This window comes from Cheilinus undulatus, linkage group 9, assembly GCF_018320785.1.
Source record: "Cheilinus undulatus linkage group 9, ASM1832078v1, whole genome shotgun sequence".
Classification (NCBI taxonomy): domain Eukaryota; kingdom Metazoa; phylum Chordata; class Actinopteri; order Labriformes; family Labridae; genus Cheilinus; species Cheilinus undulatus.
The window spans coordinates 40,393,199-40,413,851 of NC_054873.1; the positions used below are offsets into that span (position 1 = coordinate 40,393,199).

General features: G+C 37.9%; 1 protein-coding gene across 1 annotated transcript in view; it reads right to left on the reverse strand.

The window, feature by feature from the left end:
• Nucleotides 1–1,139: 1,139 nt before the first annotated feature.
• Nucleotides 1,140–20,653, reverse strand: part of tead1a (TEA domain family member 1a) — a 58,638-nt gene continuing 39,124 nt past the window's right edge. The window contains exons 5-12 of the mRNA XM_041796174.1: nt 16,342–16,473; nt 16,098–16,147; nt 13,444–13,505; nt 12,729–12,859; nt 9,306–9,479; nt 6,214–6,354; nt 5,580–5,732; nt 1,140–5,479 (exon numbers count right to left, since the gene is read on the reverse strand). Coding sequence (XP_041652108.1) covers nt 5,366–5,479; nt 5,580–5,732; nt 6,214–6,354; nt 9,306–9,479; nt 12,729–12,859; nt 13,444–13,505; nt 16,098–16,147; nt 16,342–16,473 — 957 coding nt within the window. The 3' untranslated portion in view covers nt 1,140–5,365. The remainder of the gene's footprint in view (nt 5,480–5,579; nt 5,733–6,213; nt 6,355–9,305; nt 9,480–12,728; nt 12,860–13,443; nt 13,506–16,097; nt 16,148–16,341; nt 16,474–20,653) is intronic.

Sequence of the window (20,653 nt, forward strand, 5' to 3'; positions counted from 1 at the left end):
TTTAAGAAGTTTTGCCTGTTTCGACTGATCATTGTGACTCAGGGTCCTCTCGTATTCATTCATAATCACAGTTCCATAATATTTAGAAGAAATAAATTCAATTCAAATCTTGTGTCTTGTAATCAAGGCTTTTAAAAGATTTATGAAGTTGTGATTAATTATTCATGATAGTTAAATGCAATTAAATGGATTTTCAATTGCATGTTTGAAATGTGATTATTTTGCATGTGTAAGGGCTGATAATGATATTGTTTCACATAATGTAACAAAAAGTGTAATAAGAACTCATGTTATAATACATAGAGAATTTTATGTAGTATTCATTGATCTCCTATAAAAAACAATACCTTTCAATCCTTACATAAGCCTCTATTTACCATGGTGTTGGGTAAATATTTTTATAACTGAACTCATTAATTTTTAGGTCCAGCCAAGTGCATGTCACACTGTTAATCAGGGACTAGACTTTCTGCACCATTGTGACTGTGATGCTTTGGTGTCATTAAGTATAATGAAAGTTAAAGCAGGAAGACTGTTCCAGGTTCACTGATAACTTCCTTCATTAGTCATCACTCATTAATATCTCGTTCTCTCTCCCTCTGTCTCCCCTCTCTGGTAATCAGCTGATTATGAGCATTTACTCACTTAAGTAAACCGATCCTTTTCTGCCACAACCTCTCGTTAAAAACATTCTCTACTTCTCTTTCTGTGATTGCTACAAGCCTCCTCCACCCCAGCCACTGCTGTTCATTCTCTGCCCAATTCTTCATAGCACCCTGCATCACTTCCATTCCTCCATCATCACCAATGTTCAGACTCCAGCGGGGGGCATCCTCTCCTGCTGTTGGCCTCACTACTCCTTCAAGTCGATGAAGATTTCACAGTGGAGCCAAAAGGCATTTCACATTTCTCTTCCCCAAACTTGTAAAATAAATAATTGATCAGTCATATTTGATTCTCTTGATTGAAACTATGAGGTGTAATTCATGTAGCTGTAGTTTATGCATAATTTCCATTTCCAGCATCTTCTAAGCAGATGACACTTAAATCTGAGTCAAGCCTTTTTAAGCTATTGTCATTGAGGACTAATGGGTAAAAACAAAACCAAGTACACAGTTTGGAACTGACCATTTATTTAATCTTAATAGCATATACATACAAAGTCTCTACAAAGCTAGAAAATATCTAACATACTTTTAGCAATGAGGGGGGAAAAGTTACCAAATAAAGATCAGACCCTGTGCAGTACCAATAGACACTCTTTATGCATTTGGATTTTCCTAAATGTACTGTCTTCTTCGCAAAATAGGATCAATATTAGAATATCAAAGATAGACACAACATCTGTAATAAATGTTATTGTCACTTTTATACAAAGCACCTTATCAAAAACCCTCAGTGCATCTCCATGTGCGCTGCATACGCACAGGTGCACAAAGAGTCAAGGCCATTTTGGATATGATTACAAAATATCTGTGCCACATGTGGCTTAGAGAAGAAGATAAATATCCAGCTTCCACATACAAGTAGACATGAACAACACGGACAACAAGGATTCAGGAACCTGGCAGTTTGCTCAACTCTAAAACTTTTGAACTCCTTCCTCTATGAAAAAAGTAAACACTTCTCTTTGTGTGAGCTAGAGACAATCTCTAGTCGATGAAATCAAAAACATTTACAGTTGAGTCCTTCAGCAGGCATTTACGATGTTCTCATACAGGTGTATGATCAAATTCAAATAAAGCTAATGTGTAAATGTGGTTTATATCTTTAAGCCTTTGTGTAGAAATGTGCCCACTTAAATTATTTGCCTTTAATGATTTCATAAGCCTCAATAGTTCAGCCAAATAGCTACAGAAATTTTTAGACTGATACCTCCTTTCTCTTAAAAAATCTGTTTTTATAGAAGCCTGGAAATTTTCCAGCTTGTAGTTGAACCATTTTCAACACGCCAAATATGACTTCCTTTGGTACACAGATTGTAAAAGATGTCTTGACAGAGAGCCATTATTATAAATGTACTGGCCATGTTACACATGTACAGTCATGCATAATAGCATACCTACAAAAGCCAATCTAATTTAGTCTTTATTTAGTGTGACAAAAATTTGGAAAAGGGTAAGAAAAGGACATTTTACAGGGAATTCCTTAACAAGTGATCCATTATTGTGGATCAGTGGTTACTGACCACTTGAAACTCAGGACAGCTTTTTTCAGGCCTTGATTCAAAGTGATTTCTTTAATACTATACAGCACTGCAGATGCTCATACAGGACATAATATGGACATCGTCATTCTGTTTTCTTCTCTGTTTAAAATGTATGAACATGTGTAAAATTTTGGTGTTTGTTTTGGCCTCGTTTGTGCCCATAATAGACATATAGTGTCTGTTCAGAGTCTCAACAGTACAAATGGCCCGGAGTCTCTTCAGAGAGGCAGGTTTAGTTATCTGACCATATTTGAAGAAAAAATAAATGAGATTAATACATGCTGTATAGAAACAAGGGATTCCTGTAATGACTTTCATTTTGTTTGTGTTACTTTTTGTAATACAGCTATGAAAAATACAATGGGTGAAATTTGTGTTGCTACGTCCTATAATTTGATGAGATCATTTCCACCAAAACATCTGTAGTCTTAAGCTTTGATTGGAAAAATGGTAATAAGGGAAATAAACAAGTCTGGTTCATGTAAAAAATTTACCTAAACCTTTAAAGGTCACTTAATATATTCATTTTGTTTGCTTTATTCACACTAAATGAAGGAGTTTAGAAGGGTCTATTTTTACCTTCAGTTAAGATGAAAAACAGTTTCTTGTCTGAATGGAGCAACTTTTTATAAACTAAACTTGCTGGATAAGAATGAGTTTAAAATGTTTTTTTAATATACTGTTTGGCATTTGACAAGAAAACTTGTTTTGCTAATTGACTGCTAGTTTCAGCTCTTAATGGACAAAAACAAAGCCAAATTTTAATGCCTGCCTTTACTATTTAGTAAAAAAACAAAAAAACAAAAAAGTTTTACTTTTGTAAGTGAAACTATTTATTTTGGTTTGTAAATATAATCTAACACCAGAACCTTATCCTGCTGTATGAACTTGCTTTCAACTAGATTCTTTTTAATCTACTTTACAGCAAGAATGACAGATCAGAAAATTACATCAGGATTTCTCTGATAGTAATGAACCAAAGATAATTCATGTGCAAGCTTTTTTATCATGAATTTAACACACACAGAATACATACATGTACATTCTGCCATGTGGAAAACAGTTTGGCTCAACAACATCGTGTGAGAGAATTATTTTAGATTATTTTAGATGTTTTAGTGTTGGCTGTCTTTAAGTCATACGTAACAGGCGTTAATGATGGAATTTCGACAGTTACCTCTAATACATGAAAAGCTGGCGTACATGATTTCAATGCATTTTATGTAAAATGCTTTTCTATACACTAGCTTAATCACACATTATCAGGTTTTAGGTTACACAGATTTGAAATTTCAGCTGCTATTCCTGACCAAAGGCACTTCATGCTTTTAGCATGGTACACGTAAACCAGTTTTACATTAACTGCTACAACAGAATTCAACAATTTTTTGGTTTTGGTTTATACAATACTTAAATTCTGACATTATGCAATCTTACTGGAAGGTGCCAGTTCTGGACTATAAAGGAACTGTTTCCTCAGTATTTATTTTTTTCCAAGCTAAAAACAAAATCTTTAGCAGTTTTCCTGATACAGAAAACGTTTATTTTTTTATAAGGACATGATGACATTTAAGGCTCAAATAGTTTGACAGGATAGATAAGTTAAAGCTCAAGTTGGCTGGTGCAACAATATTTTAGTTAAGTCTCATTTGTAAAGAGGAACTGCTCAATTAGACCTTTATAAATGTGTAAAATATTAATTTCATTTTTACAACATGAATAACATTGTATGAATAAGATAGTGTGGTTTAAAGAGTCACAGTGCCTCCCATTGGTCAGACAATGAAATATATTTTTAATTATGAAAACTTAACATCCTCATAGTTTCCAAGAAGTCAAAAATGACAATTTTTCAACCGTGGTCTCTGCATATTTGGCATCTGTTACTAGCTCCAAACCTGGTATCTGTGGTTGTTAAGGCCTACCAGTCTAGCACAGATTACCTCACATGACATGATTTAAGGATGGAAGTCATTTTTTCCAGTTTTCTGTCATTTGTATCAGACTGAACATGATCTGCATTAAATCACTGCTACACTAAAAACAGTATTCTTTCTATGGTCTTGTTTTGAAACACGTATTTAATAAGTAGGTTTTTTTTTTTTATCAAGCAGTCACAGGAAGATGAATATATTTGCCCCATGAGCTAGTGCCAGCAGGTGAGCCAAGACTGACTTCTTAAGGACTATAGACTTTACAGGCTGATTTATTTATAAAATCTTGATAAAGAGTCACTTTTGCACAAAGGTACCTGAATTTTTGAATTTCAATTATATGATTTTATAAGATAAATTTTAGATAGTGTTCCTGGGATTAAAATATAGTCTTTCTGCTATTATTGATAAAAGATTTTGCGAAGCGTAGAAGCCATCTTTTTTTAACTTACAAAAAGGTAAAAGTTTTATATCTTATCTTTGGAACAACCTCTTTTTGTGCAAGAATGCAGCTTGCACAATTTTAAAGGTGTAATCTGTACAAAACCACCTGTTAACTGTACTTCATATCAGTGCAGAAGTTTTTTTTCTTTACTTTTTTGGTTATTTCTAAGATACACAGGGTCTGATCTTCAGTGTCCATCAGTATCTTGGCAGATATCACATATTTGTAGAGTGGGGAGACTTGAGAGTTGGGTTTTTTTATGCCTGGTTTTAGGTTCCCCAAAGCACATGACAGAAACAATAGTTTGTACGTCCCACCTCAGAACAGTAAATTACAAATTTCATGGGGAAAAGGGAAGGGAAAACCAAGAGTCATAACAGCTCCAGGTAGCCAGAATGCTGAGAAAACATCCCAGGCCAATTGTGATGTGTTTCTAAGGCAGCACAGCCACTGGGATTCTTATTCATAGCTAATGAACATCTGAAATTCAGATAGTTATCATTGATTGGATCTGTTTTAAATGCTTGAATTGGAGAGAATACTGCAGGCTAATGTTTAAAATCTGATACAAATCAAACATTACCCTTTTACTGCTGTAATGTATTGTAAGCAGCAATGGAAAGGACACTGGTTTTCTTCCTCACTAAACTGAGTTCAGTTGAGTTGTTTGGCTGAAAGACACTATTGTTGAATGCAGATTTAAAATATTTAACTCCAATGTTACCACATATTACCAAGCAAAGGCTATACATGTGTGTATGAGTGTATATGAGTGTGTTATTCTTTGATGAGTCGATAGATGTGGTGCTGTGCTCCATGCTCATTGTTGGACACCTCGAACACACATGCCATACAAAGCAAGGTCTCCTGAGTATCTCTGTTGCTCACAACCTAGACAGATAGAAAAAAACGCATACACAAAACAGTGAGGTTAAAAATGTACAGTCATATAAAGCATGTTACTATAGCACACACTGTGTAAAGTCCTCACCAACAGAATAGTGAAGTTCTCTAGCACGCTGTTCATCATGTACTTTTCCGGCAGGTGTTTGAGCTTGTGGATGAAGTTAATCATGTATTCACACATCGGTGAGCGACTGATTCTGTAGACAAAGCGCCCATTTTCAAACCTTGCATACTCCGTCTAAGAGGAGGAGAAAAAATGGTTATCATGGATGACGCCAAATAAAATACTGTAGCTGTTCACTATAGCAGGTATTCTACTCTGAGAATGGTTTTAATATTTGTAAGCGTATCCTTTATGTCCCAGATCAAAGAAATTAAAGGTGCACTGTGAGGTTTTGACCACTGGTGGGACTACAGGCAGGGTTTTCTACATAGATCACACTGTATCTCCTGTTCTCATATTCTAAATAGCTGTGCACCCACTGATAAAACACCTGTTCTCCCTCTAACATGTTTAGCCACTGATGAGCCCCTGTATCAGCTACTAAAAAATCCTAATCATTCTGCCTTTTTATACATAATAAGAGAAAAAGAAACACTTTTTTCACCCAAGAAACTATGGAGTTGGGTTTCAAAGCATGGGGGCATTTGTGCATGATGATGCTTCAGTGCCACACAGCACACAGAGAGCAACCATAACAATTTGAAATAAATCTCACCTCAACCTTCTCTACCACCTGCTTGCCAAAGGAGCAGACCTTGGTGGAGCAAGTGATGGTCATGTTCTCTGAGCTTTCATATTGGCTGGTGACACCATAGAAGGCTGCAGGGTCGTCCTGCATGTTGTGATTCAGGTCCGCCTGAAATAACAAAAGATAAAAAGTTAGCTATCTGTATGAACAATAAAGTTTATTTTCACATCCTGGAGATATCACAAACATCCTCGTCAGTGCAACACATTGGCACAGGTTCTGAGGGAAAACACATTTGTCCATATTATGATTTTAATGTTGCTTTTAATAAAGCTTACAAGTTTTAGTATTTTTGCTGCCATAAGGTACACAATTGCTGGATAGGAAAAGTACAGAGGTGGAACAAGAAGAAAGGCTGTGGTGGTTTCTGTAATAGTGTGACCTTGACATCTGACTTCCAAAATCTGAATCTCCAAAAAGAGACTGTTTTGCTGCTTGCAGCTGCTGCACATGTCCGTTCCGGCACAAATCATCATGGCTTTAATACCAGGCAAGTCTGTGCTGTGTGTTGGCCACATCTTCATACTATCAAAGCCTTGTCACTCTTCTTAAATTTTATCTTAATAAACCTTGGTACAAGTGACTTGATTCAGTGTATAGCGCAACTGAATTCCAAATAAATTCCAGTTAAAAGCATTCTGTACAATCAAAGAGAGTTTCTCCAAAGAAATGCAAAACTGGGCATTTACTTTGGATAGCAAAGACCAGAATTTTGTGCATACTGTGTCCATCTTTCCTGTGACATTTTGCACTGATGTAGAAACAGAGAGCTTTACTAATTGTAGAAGTAAATAGAACAACACTATTGCAGTGTGTGGCCTTCATAAGGGTACTCAAGAAACAGACTGCAAACATATTCTTCCAATGTGGATGTACACATTTGCAAAAGCAAGGTATATATGGCACTCTATCTTTTTCTTGTCTATTTTGGCCAAGAACTGCATGCAACATGCAGAGAAAATAGGCCAGCTGTCTATTTTTTAGATTCTCTGCATGTGAGATGTGCAGATCAGGCGCGTGAGTCGTGGCGCTCACACAGGTAGGCTAAAAGCCCTGACTTGCTAACATGCAAACAAAATGAAAATCAAGGCATGTCATGCACACAGTGTGAAACGGGCCTTCAAGTGGAAATTTGTGTAGTTTGAAGAAAATGAACTGAAGTGTTCTTGATACAATATATCACATTCACAAGCAAGGTGTCTAACCTTAACATTTGACCTCTGAAATTTAAGTAGCCTTGAGTAAGGGTGGAGATTTTTGCAAAGTTTGCAGAAATTTCCTTAGAGCATTCTAGAGATTTTGCATTCACTTGAATAGCCCAAACAGTCAGACAGATGAAAGGATGGAAGTACATTTGTATGTACAGTGAACCCTGATTCAGTTATTGCATTATTGCATTATTACAGGGAGGTATGGAAATAGTATGGCTGTTTTTTGCAGTGAGTTATCAGTGAGTAGATGGGCAGCTGGTATTTTTATAGGGTTGAAATAATTTTCAGATAAACAAACAAATGCAGTTTTCCTTTATTGTAATAATAAGGAGGGCTTGGTTCAGCTGTATGTGAACTGGGTCATTTATCCCAACTTTGGGGAATAGATTTGTTTATACTGCACTATAAATACACAGAAATACTGGGACATAATTTTAATCCACACCTGGATGACAGGTGTGGAGAAAGGTTTGTACTACTTAAAATGAGCCCTCTAAGGAAGAGCAATGTATTTTTGGGCTGAAATTTGTACTCAGAGATACACATGCACTCACACAGATGCACAGAATCTCTCACAAGCCAAATGTAATATCAATGAATGTTACATTCATTCACGGCCAAATATCAGTCTGCTTTACCAGCAGCAGGTTAGGAGAAATGTTTTACATTGTTTTAGTTCACAGAGCTTTATTGAATCCAGGCTATGCTCCTTTAATGCCACTCACAGATACACACATTGTTTGTGTTCATGCAACAAGCACCTCTTTACTCTAACATTTATTGTATTCTGAATGTACTTCACAGGCCTTCAGGCCTCTGCCCTCTCTTTCTATATACAGCCTTACAGCTACATTTAGCTCATTCTGTCCAGCACTCTGATTATCAGCTCTTTGTTACCTGCCCCCAAACAGTGATTGTCCAATCACAGCGTAGCAACAGTAACCTAGCACCACAGTCTTGTCAAGCTTTGGATTTCTGCCTTTTCTGCAGCTGCATTAATACCAGGGTCTCTTTTTAGAGGCTGGTGTCTTCGTTTTCCAGGTTTTTAAAATGTAAGCTGAAGACAAAGGTGAAACTAGCTGTTTAAAACCAATGTTTGTCTGCTGTAAGGCTAAGTATCTACACTCATTCAGTCACAGGCAAGGGTCATCTGAAAAACAAAGGAATGTTTCATTTAGTGTGTTCTTGGGTAACAGATTAGACCAACTGTATGTAAAAATCTCACAACAGCAAAATGACATGAAAAAAAAGACCTCAGTTTAAACAAAATGTCTGTCAGCAGGATTACTACAGAGGATCATAATATGAGAACAAGTTTAAAATTCACCTAACATTATTTTGAGAACTTGCTACTAGTTTGACTTCATCATACATCTATCATGACTCTTTTTGGATGCGATGAAAATTTTTCCAAAAAAGCTCACACATTTTTGTGCATGCTATAGCCCTTAGAAAGAATAGTGAAATCACACAAACAGGTGAAGAAAGAGCAACTTGTGAGTCAGAAGGTGAGCAGGTGTTCAAACAAAGCAACAGTGCTTTCATCAAACCAACACCTCCATATCCCAGGTGGAAAGACAGAGCACACACACCCACACAAAAACACACACATACAAACATAGGACAGAGAAAGCCATGGCACTGAGTTGAAACATGCACTATCCTAGACAGCGATGGCTAAAAGAAAGGTATATTCGGTATGAATTCAAAAATGTGTATGGAATTTTTCAGAAACATTCTTGTCTCTCACTTTTTTGCAAGTGGCATCAACACTAGACATTAAATGAAAAGAAACTCTTATAAAAACAGAAAGTTCTTAATTCTATATATGATTAATTGTTTTCTCACCCAGAACTTGATCAGGTAGAAAGCATTTTGGGGTCCCTTGTCAAACAGCTCCTTAAGGCCACCCTTCTTCTCTGGGAACTTGTCGTAGATCTGCCTGATGTCCACACACTCTAGAAGGGGGTCACTGTAGCTCAGGCTGTTCTGGCTGATGTGCACAAACATGTGCTTGTTGTACTGAGGCAAAAGAAACAGTTGAGAAAGGCATGGATGTGAAAAAAGCAGCCAAGATACCAAACTGAGTGTTGTGACAATAGCGTGTGTCAGATTTAATAAATTAGAGGTGCCCTGTAGAGTTTTATTTTAACCTATTTTAAGACTATGAGGCAAGACTTATTTTTACTGGGTAGGTTGTTGATTCTTTTGTATCTTTCTCTTACATACAGTAGCTGTGCACATTTACAACCACAAATATGCTACGTAGACCAAAAACAGAATAATGCACCATGTATGCAGTGAGGAAGAGAAATATTAGCTAGCTGGTATAAGAATGCAAAATAATGTGTGGCCAGTGCATTTAAGTATAAATCAAGAATGCAGACTGTTGGTTTGATCATAAAAACTCCTTTCAGGGTGCACAGAACCTTTTGAAATGTGGCCAAAACTGCAAAATTATACCCTGGCATTGAACTGAGTGATTAATCACTTTAGTGCTGAGTAGGAGTACTGTTTTGCAAGAGCAAGAATTTTTATCAAATTATTCTGCCCTACCTAGTCAAGTTGTGCAGTTCTTGACATGTACTTAACAAATGGCATGTGTTCAATTGTTGTTGTCTTTTAATCCTGATTGTGAGGCAGTGTAAGTTAGACAAAACAGAACATAAGCAGCTTATATTTTGCAGGAGAATAAAGGCAGCTAAAAAATAGAATCTAGACAGGATTTATACGGACAAATGAACAAAGTCAAGGAAAGAAGAAAATCTATAACATAATGATAATACAAGAGACAAAAGTCAGAAATGAATAAGATAAACTCAGTGTTGTCAGATGGCCATCAAAGAGAGTAGAAACATTTTTGCAGGGGTTTTCATTTTTGAAGCATCTATGAATGTGTCAGTGTGCAATTTCATTTTTGGTTCTTAAATCAGGACAGATTTTGGGTGATGTTAAGGTTTGGGGCTTGAGGCTCCAGTAAAAGTTTAAGACAGGAGTTCCTCTGCTGATAATAAAGGTTTAGTTAAAGCAGACACTGAGGAGCCTACAGAGATTCATTCTTTCTGGCTGGACCCAACAGCAGCCGTCTCCAAACCATCAGGAGGGGAATCACAAGGTAAAGGTATGTAACTACAAACCTAATTTCAAAAAAGATGGGATGCTGTGTAAAATGTAAATAAAAACATGATTTGAAAATCTCGGGAAGCAATATTTTATTCCCTAGAGAACACATACAGCATATCAGGTGCTGAAACTGAGGAATTTACCTTTTCAGGGAAATGGCAGTTTACATTTGATAGCAGCAACATCTCCAAAAGTCAGCACAGGGCTATGTTAACCATTGTGTAGCATCCCCTCTTCTTTTAACAACAGTCTGTAAATGTCCGGGAAGTGAGGAGACCAGTAGCGGGAGTTTTAAAAGAGGAATGTTGTCCTATTCTTGTCTGATGTAGGATTCTAGCAGCTTTGCCAAATTTTTCGTTTTTATGATGCAGCAGATGTATTCTATTAGTGAAAGGCCTGGACTGTAAGTAGGCCAGTTCAGTACCCAGACTCTTAATGCAAAGCCATTCTGTTGTGATGGATGTGTTATTTTGTTTAGCATCATCTTGCAAAAAATGCAAGGACTTCCCTGGAAGAGACGTCTAGATGGGAGCCTCTATATACTTTTAAGCACTGATAGTACCTTCCCAGGTGTGTGGTGCCCACACCACAAGCACTAATCCAACTTTATACCATCAGAGATGCAGCCTTTTAAACTCTGCCCTGATAACTGGATTAACCCTCTCCTCTTTAGTGAGTAGCCCAGTGGTTTACATTGCTGACTTGAACAGAACATAGCATCTGCAATTTCAAAAAAGAATTTCAAATTGTGAACATCTGACCACAGAACAATTTTCCATTTTGCCTCAGCCCATTTCATGTAAGCTTTGGTCCAGAAAAGTCAGTGGAGTCTCTGGATTGTGATCACATATGGCTTATTCATTGGGTGGTGCAGTTTTAACCTGCTTTTTGGATGACGTGGCAAACTGTGTTGAAAGACAAAGATTTCTGTGTTCCTGAGCCCATGCGGTAATTTTTTTTAGTAGAAAATCATGCCTGTTTTTTAATGCTGTGGCCCCCCAAGGTCCAGAGGCACAGAGGTTTCCCCAGATTCTCTGAATCTTTTGATTATGTACTATAGGTGGTAGGATATTCAAAGTCATCACACTTTAATGCTGAACAACACACAGTTTTTCACAGATTGGTTAAACCTCTGCCAATCTGTACTTCTGAGAGACTGTGCTTCTCCAAATTGCTCTTTTTCTAACTAGTCATGTGACTAACCTTTTGCCAGTTAACCTAAGTAGGTGCAATATGTTCCTACAGCTGTTTTTCATTAATACCACTTACTTTTCCAGCATTTTGTTGCCCCATCCCTACTTTTTTGAGATGTGTTGCTGCTATTAAATTCAAAATTAGAAAATAGTTTTCATGAAATGGCAGAATTTCTAATTTTCAACATCTGATGTGTTGTTAATGCTCTATTGTGACTGAAATATGGATTTGTGAGATCTGTAAAACATTGCATTCTGTTTTGATTTACATTTCCCACAGCTTTTTTAGAACTGGGTTGTATTTGAGAGGCCACCAGACCTAGGGAACCAGGGAAGGTCCCTAATATGGAACTTGTTTTCAGTTTGGTATCAATTACTATTTTATTTTTGCTGTTTTATTCCCCTGCCAACCCTTTTAAACATTTAGTCCCAATTTTTTCCCTCAGAAACGAGGGCAGACAGTGGAGATACCAATCTATGTTCAGGCAGCCAGGTTAGTACGTAGGTGGGAGAGAATGGATGTCTGTAGTTGCCTTTGTGTTTGGAATCTTTTTGGCTTTTGTTTTCCAGTGGATGCTATCTTCAAGGCCCTGATTATGCTAAGTCATGAAGGTAAGGTGGCACTCTATAACACCAGAGTCTGTGTTTAAAAGTAAACAAAGAGCAGTTCAAGGTTTTTAAATGTCCAAACAGAATGTTAACAAGATGAATGCCAGCTGTCTGTGAGCCCAGGTAGGAAAAATGATAGTGAGTCCACATTGTGGCAGGATGACAGATAGGCTGAGTAGACAGAGAGATAGAGCTTTATAAAGGTTATTCTTATTAGAATACACAGAGAAGGCTTAAAAATCTGTTGTCTGCTGTGTGTGTCTGTCGTCTCTCTTAATGGGAAAATGGGTAGCACTTATTGCAGACTGGGGGTCTTGGATTGTGTGTGTGTCTGGTCTGTACTCACTGCTTCCTGGTCCCGCTGCGTTGTCTCTAGAAAAGAGGAAAACTCCACCAGTCGTAGTTTGGTCGTGCCAATGGAGCGACCTTGCCATGCTGGCTCTCGGTGTGTCTGGGCTGCAGCGGGAGGCTCATAGCCTTGACAACATAAAAAAACAAGTACGTTTTGCACCAATTCGAAACTTTCTTTATGATGGCAATGGTGAACTCACAGTGGAAACTCAAAACCCTTTCACTGGATTTATAAAAGCCCACCTCCTCTTGTTAGGTTTGTCCTATTGCAACTGACACCTACCATGCCTTTCTTTAGGAGCAGTTAAAAAACAGTTAGGTGCCTTGAGTATCAGTTCAATTAGTTAAATGGTAATTTGACATAGGCGTTAAACTTTTTTTTTTACCCAGAAGCGATGTCACTATAAAATGAATAAAAATTCCGGTAGTTTACACCAATCAAAAGAAATCGACACTTAACACAAATTCCTATTTATGTATATCTAAACCTAACCATTTCTTAACAAGACACTAATAAATAAGATGAAGTCATTCTTCACATGTGATAAAAAAAGGTCAGAAAACTGTTCTCTCCTTTTTCCACAGACAAACCTTTGGGTACGCACAGAGTAATACACTACCCTGTAGAGAGCCAGTGGCCCTAATAGCAGGAGAGAGAACCACCTATTCGCTTTACAGAAAGGAGATAATTGCACTGTGGTCGAACTCACCTGAGATTGTGGTGGTCCCTGCTGTCTGCACAGAGTAGGCTTGCTGAGAGAATGGCTTGATACTGAGAGAAACAGAGACACAAACAGACAGACAGGATAAGATTGAAAGGTTGACATAAGAAGGAACACAGTAGGGCCAGTCACATTGTACCCATATTATACAGAAAGAAATCTGTTCCATGTATTTTGTGAAAAGCAGAGGGAGCATTGAGGTCAAGAGTTCATTGAAAGCTATACAACCCTCTTAACTTCCATTATCATTATCATTAAATGGTCATGTAACAGCACCTGGCAGTGAGCTTGGAACACATAATCCCTACAGTCCACGTGAACAGAAAGCATGAAAAAAAATGAATGCATGAACAGACACAAGCCTAAAGCGGTATACTTCTTGAAGTCTCTGAATCAATTGCTTTAGGATGGTCATTGTGATATATTGCCATTACAAACTAGGAACAGCTGTACATTTTTTGCTTAAAATTAACAAACTCAGTTGAGATCACAGCAGAGTATCCTAGAAATCAGTGGTGATGATGTTGGGTTTGGACTGATCAGAAGATTGTTCTTTTATATGGTCATGTACCAGAGTAGTATCACAACAAAGGGTAAAGGTGTTGGGGCTTTGATAGAGCAACTATAAAAGTGAAATGCACTGGTTTTATAAACACTACATGGACAAAGGTATTGTTAATTACTGGTGTGGCCAAATACAGGTGTTTCAATCAGACTATTTGCCATAGGTGTGTAAGATCAAGCATCTAGCCATGCAGTCACCATTTGCAAACATTTGTAATACAAAATGGGTTGTTCTGATGAGCTCAGTGACATCAAATGTGGTAATGTGAAAGGATGCCACCTTTGTAACAAGATGGTTCTTGAAACTTCATCCCTGCTGGAATTCCATCATCAACTGGAAAAGATATTATTAGGAAGTGGAAGCATTAAGGAACAACAGCAACTCAGCCACAAAGTGAGGACCACATGAAATCACAGAGCAGGGGTCAACAACTGCTACGATGCATGGTGTGTAAAAGTCACCAACTCTGCTGATTCCATAGCTAGAGATTTCTGTACTTTCACTGGCATTAATGTCGGCACAAAAATGGTACAGCAAGGGCTTCATGGAATGAGTCACCCTAAAAATGGGTGATTAAATCCAATAGCCTACAAAATACAAAATCCAGTTTATAAACTTAAGGTCCTTGCACACAAGACCATTTTTTTCATGCCAGTAATTCACATGATGTATTTATTTAGCCGATATTTTTGATAACTTTTGCTCCAACAAGCACACACGCGGCCAAATCAAAACACTCACTGGTGCCGAGTTTTAAGGCAGACGGAGGAGCAAAAACGTTCTCCCTCCAACACCACATGATGTTTGTCATCTTTCTCATATCTGTCTCTAGTCAGTGCTTGTGGTTTTCCTCTGACCTCAGGCACATGACCTTTAAATGCTCCGGATCAATCAGCTCACTGAAATGACTCCTCTTACCAGTCTGTGACACAAACAGGTGAGCCCATCACTGCGCTGTGGGAGGAGTTAACTCCACTCACAGCGAACCTCAGCTGTGCCCTTAATATTACTATTGATCATATTTGACATAAAATGAGTGAAAAGTCATCCATCCTCTGAACAAACATGACTGGCATCGGAATGAAACAGTGAACTTAAATGGCACTGACCTCCTGGCTGTGTGTAAAAGTGCCATGAAGCACAGACTTATCTTCTACTCCAATATCTCTCACTGTTCATCAGAGGACAGGAGAAAACAAACTGCAGACTTTCACAGTGCAAATGTTTTTTAGAACGTGTATAATACACCCCCAAAATCGCGTTGATCCTGATGGGTATAGAAATGCGTATCAAAATTTCCCTCTGAATTATTCACAATTTGGTGCCATTTATTCACGTTGCCCTTAATGTGTAAAGGCCTTTACAATGGTATTTTATTGAAATATTTTTTATTTTTAGGTATTTTTGCAAAGACCCTTTTTTTAATTTGCCTACATATATTTTAAAATCTCATGTACCCCCTGGAGTAGCTTCATGTACCCACAGGGGTACGTGTACCCCTATTTGAGAACCACTGCTTTAGCATACCAGGCATTTTTGGACAATGCTATGCTTACAACTTTGTGGCAACCATTTTGGGAAGGCGTTTTTCTATTCTAACATGGCTATGCCCTAATGTACAAAGCAAGGCCTAAGAATAAGGCATTGGTTTGATGAATTCAGTGTGAATGAACTTGACTGGCCCAGACAGTGCCCTAACCTCAACCCCATCGAGCACCTTTGGGATGAACTGGAGTAGAGATTGCGTGCCAGGCCTTCTCATCCAACATCAGTGCCTGAGATCAATGCTCTACAGAATAGAGCACAAAAACACTCCAAAATGTTGTGAAAAGCCTTCCAAGAAGAGTGGAAGCTGTTACGGTTGCAAAAGGGGGACCAACTCCATATCAAAGTACATGCATAGTCCCTTTTGTTGTAATGGTCAGGTGGCCAAATACTTTTGTATAGTATATACTGTATATCTACACAGGAACAAAAAAGTGACTTTCCAAAGCTTATATTCATTAACCCACAAAGTTGAAGTCTGAAAAATCTGTACTAAAGTTTGACAGAGGTAAATAAAGTGGGTGGGACTTACTCTTCTGTGGTGGAGCTGGACTGTCCTCCTGGAATCATTCCCTGCCACAGCTTTGAAGAGAAAAACACACATTGGTGCCACAATGGAATATAGATAGATTTTGATGTTATGTGTGTACCAAAACCACAAACTGAGTATAAAATTACTTAATCATATTCTATGAGCTAGCTATTTTTGTTGCATTTATATGAAGACTGTAAATACAGTATATGCATCAGAGTAAAAGTGAGTGCATGAGTGTTACCTGTGCATTGCTGGGGAAGGTAGCCCGTACTATTCCAGGGAGGAGCTTGCTGTGTATGGCTGTGGCAGAGACAATCTGAGCTGAGGACATGGAGGAGATGCTTTGAAGTGCCTTCTCCTTTGCATTTTGATCCTGGAGGAAAACAAATAATCACATTATCGGCTGTATCATTGCCAAAATAAACACACTTATTAAATACTTCACAACAACACAGCTCTAACAAAGCCAAAGCAACCATCACCACACTCAATCATTCAAATCATGACATTCCAAAATCAAATGAGTGGAGCAATCTATTTTACAGCGTTAATTGTATAACCAAAAATCTGGAAGAATCTTAACAAAATCTGGGTCAGGATTCAAGTATGCTTGTTGAAGGTCTTGACAATCACAATCCACCAGGCAGAACAGAGGTACAGCAGTTACTTATCTTTAGATGCCAAATGGTTTCTGCTGGATGTGGCTCATGTTGCTAATATTGGATTAGAGTTTTACCTTGCTTTGTACTCTAGTAATCAGATATACACAACACTTATCAGTGCACAAACATGTGTGTTCATGTCAATTTTCCATGGTTTTCAAAATGAACTTATCTCTATGAAAGTGTAGTTAGGCAAGAGCGCTTTGACAAATGAGGGTGGTATGAGCACGATATAACATTTGTGACAACACAGAGCGCTACTGAGCTAAATGTACTGTAAAAGTCTGTGAAAGAGGCATTTCTCTCAAGGTAAACAGTTCAATACAGAAGTTTGAAGGTGTACGTTTTGAAAAAAAATATTGAATCATTTTGAAGCTACATAAATTTCACAGCAGAAAGCAGTAGATTGAATCAGAAATTGAGGTGCTAAATAGCTGGAGATCAGTAAATGGAAGCTTCACATAAGTTAATTGTCAGTGAGAAAAATCTTTCTTCATAGGGGGGTAATAGCGTTATAGGAGGAACTGGGATGGAGATCTTGCTGAATTTTCATATTAACTGACAGAAACCATACGGGTTTAATGACATTATTTTCCAGAACTCATTAGAAAATGGTCCTACAAAAGGTTTTTAATTTCCAACAGCTGGAACAGCACCTTCATATGACAAAAGTGTGTGTGATGATTAGGAGTCTGATGAAACAGTATTATTCTGTGCCTGAAGCTTATTTTGATTCTCACTATCTTCAAAGTGTTAACTTTACTTTTACAGTCATGGACGAAAATATTGGCACCCCTAGAATTTTTCCAGAAAATACACCATTTCTCCCAGAAATTGTTGCAATTACAAATGTTTTTGGTATACACATGTTTATTTCCTTCATGTGCACTGGAACAACACAAAAAATCAGAAGAAAAAAGACAAAATTGACATAATTTTACACAAAACTCCAAAAATGGGCCGGACAAAATTATTCGCACCCTTTTAAAACTGTGGGTAAATCATTTTATTTCAAGTATGTGATGCTCATTTAAACTCACCTGTGGCAGTAACAGGTGCTGGCAATGTAAAAATCACACCTGAAGCCAGTTAGAATGTCTAAGAGTTGACTCAGCCTTTGTGTTGTGTGCCTATGTGTGTCACACCAAACATGGAGAATAGAAAGAGGAGCCAAGAATTGTCTGAGGACTTGAGAAGCAAAATTGGGGAAAAATGTGAACAATCTCAAGGTTACAAGACCATCTCCAGAGATCCTGAAATTCCTTTGTCCACTGTGCGTAATATAATCAAGAAGTTTAAAACCCATGGAACTGTGGCTAATCTCCCTGGACATGGATGGAAGAGAAAAATTGACAAATGAATGCAACGCAGAATAGTTTGAATGGTGGATAGACATCCTCAGTCAACTTCCACACAAATTCAGGCTGTCCTGTAGACTCAGGGTGCAAAAGTGTCAGCTCGGACCACACGTGATCATCTGAATGAGATGAAGCGCTCTGGCAGGAGACCAAGGAGAACCCCACTGCTGACAAAGAGACATAAAAAAGCCAGACTGGAGTTTGCAAAAATGTACCTGAGTAGGCCTCATCCTTCTGGGAGAACATTTTGTGGACAGATGAGACGAAGATAGAGCCTTGGAAAAACACGTCATTCTACTGTTTACAGAAAACAGAATGAGGCCTACAGAGAAAAGAACACAGTACCTACAGTCAAACATGGTGGAGGTTCAAAGATGTTTTGGGGTTGTTTTCCTGCCTCTGGCACTGGGTGCCCTGACTGTGTGCAAGGAATCATGAAATCTGAGACTATCAAAAAAATTTTGGGCTGCAATGTAGGGCCTAGTGTCAGAAAGCTGGGTCTGCATCAGAGGTCATGGGTGTTCCAGCAGGACAACGACCTGAAACACACCTCAAAAAGCACCAAGAAATGGTTAGAGACAAAGTGCTGGAGAGTCCTGAAGTGGCCAGCAATGAGTCTGGATCTAAATCCCATTGAACACCTATAAAGAGATCTCAAAACTGCTGTTGCAAGAAGCACCCTTCAAATCTGAGAGACCTGGAGCAGTTTGCAAAAGAAGAGTGGTCCAAAATTCCAGCTGAGAGGTGTAAGAAGCTTGTCAGTGGTTATAGGAAGCGATTGGTTTCAGTTGTTTTTTTCCAAGGTTGTGCAACCAAATATTAAGTTGAAGGTGCCAATAATTTTGTCGGGCCTATTTTTTGGGTTTTGTGTAAAATATATCAATTTTGTCTTTTTTCTCCTGTTTTTTTGTGTGTTGTTCCAATGCACATAAAGGCAATAAACACATGTACACCAAAAACATTTGTTGATTGCAACAATTTCTGGGAGAAATGATGTATGTTCTGGAAAAATTCCAGGGGTGCCAATATTTTCGTCTATGACTGTATCATATACCAGTGCAGAATCACAGCAGCTAGTGCATTAGGCGCTATGAGGACCTGCTCAGGACTGCCTGATGAACTTTCACAAATGACCAACTCAACTCTCTACATCTTCTCTTACTGTGTCTACATTTATCATGCATACAACATTCAGCACTAATCAGCAACAATAGCTGTAAAATGTATATTTAAATCAACATTGATTTTGCCCAGGTCTTACTTAAAATCGGCTGAATTTTTGGACCAAGCAAAGGTCCAAACAATGAGTGCAATAGAAGCCATAACAATCCACTGGCCAGTGGACTTATCCTCTTACTTTCCAATGTAGCTGCAGACACAAAAACTGAGCAAAGCAAGGATTTTGTGTCAGCATGACACAAACCAAACACTAGAGGCACAAGTTCAAACATGTCTTAATGAGAGCAGCTGGTCAGTCTGCCTAAAAAGGGAGATACTTCAATGGTGGGGATGTGGTTTGGCTACAAGAGGTCCGACCTCTAACAAAACACAACACTGCTGCTGCCACTTTGTGGTCATAGATCCACATTCTGCATTAGGTAGTTTGTCCTCATGGCAGTGGCTCATTAGAAAAGAAGGATGGAAAATGCCTTTCATTTTGCTTGCACTAATATACACTGTTTCTTTGCAGAATGATAAGTTTTGAGCTCCATGTGTGAAAAAGCTAGGGCAACATGAGGACTCAACTATGTGATTTTTATAATGTTGTATTATCATCAGCGTCTTATACATATAAAATTATGTCATTTGATTAATTAATTTGAAAAGCAAATACACCTAGATATGCAAAAACAGCACTAGTCCATGTCTACAGCCTATTTTTTATTAAAAACGTCTTTTACTGGGAAATTTAACCAACCATATGCGCCTTGTTTTATGACAGCAATAATCTAGTCATCATTATTTAGTTTCCATCAGTGTCTGACTGTCCACTTGGAAAACAAGTGCTCCATTGTTGCTTTACATTTACAAGTTAATTACAACCAACAGTGTGTGGGAAAAGAAAGAGAGAGGGAGGGGGGAGGATTCACAGAGGATAAGAGATTAATAAACAGAAAAGAGGGTTGAAAGAGTATAAGAAGAGGGAGGGGAAGGAGAGAAACAAATGAATTAATGTATGAATGTAATAAAATGAAAGAAGGATGAGGAGGAGGTGGGGACTGGAAACCTTATCCAGACTAATTAGACACCTTGGATACTGGAGTTACTGTGAGCAAGCATCCATCCAGCCACAATGAGACCATAGCAAGCAATGGACATCAGTGAATTTAGATTGATTTAATGTATTGTTTAAGTAAAGTAGGGGGAAACAAAATTATCATATTAATTCATACTTAAGGACAGCACAGTTTCTGAACCACTGAGGTAAAAATCTGTCATTGTAACCAGAAATTTCCAGATTATTAGGGCCATTTTTTCTGCTATCTTTTCTTTCCAAATATTAATCATTTTGAAACATGCTAAATACTGGAAT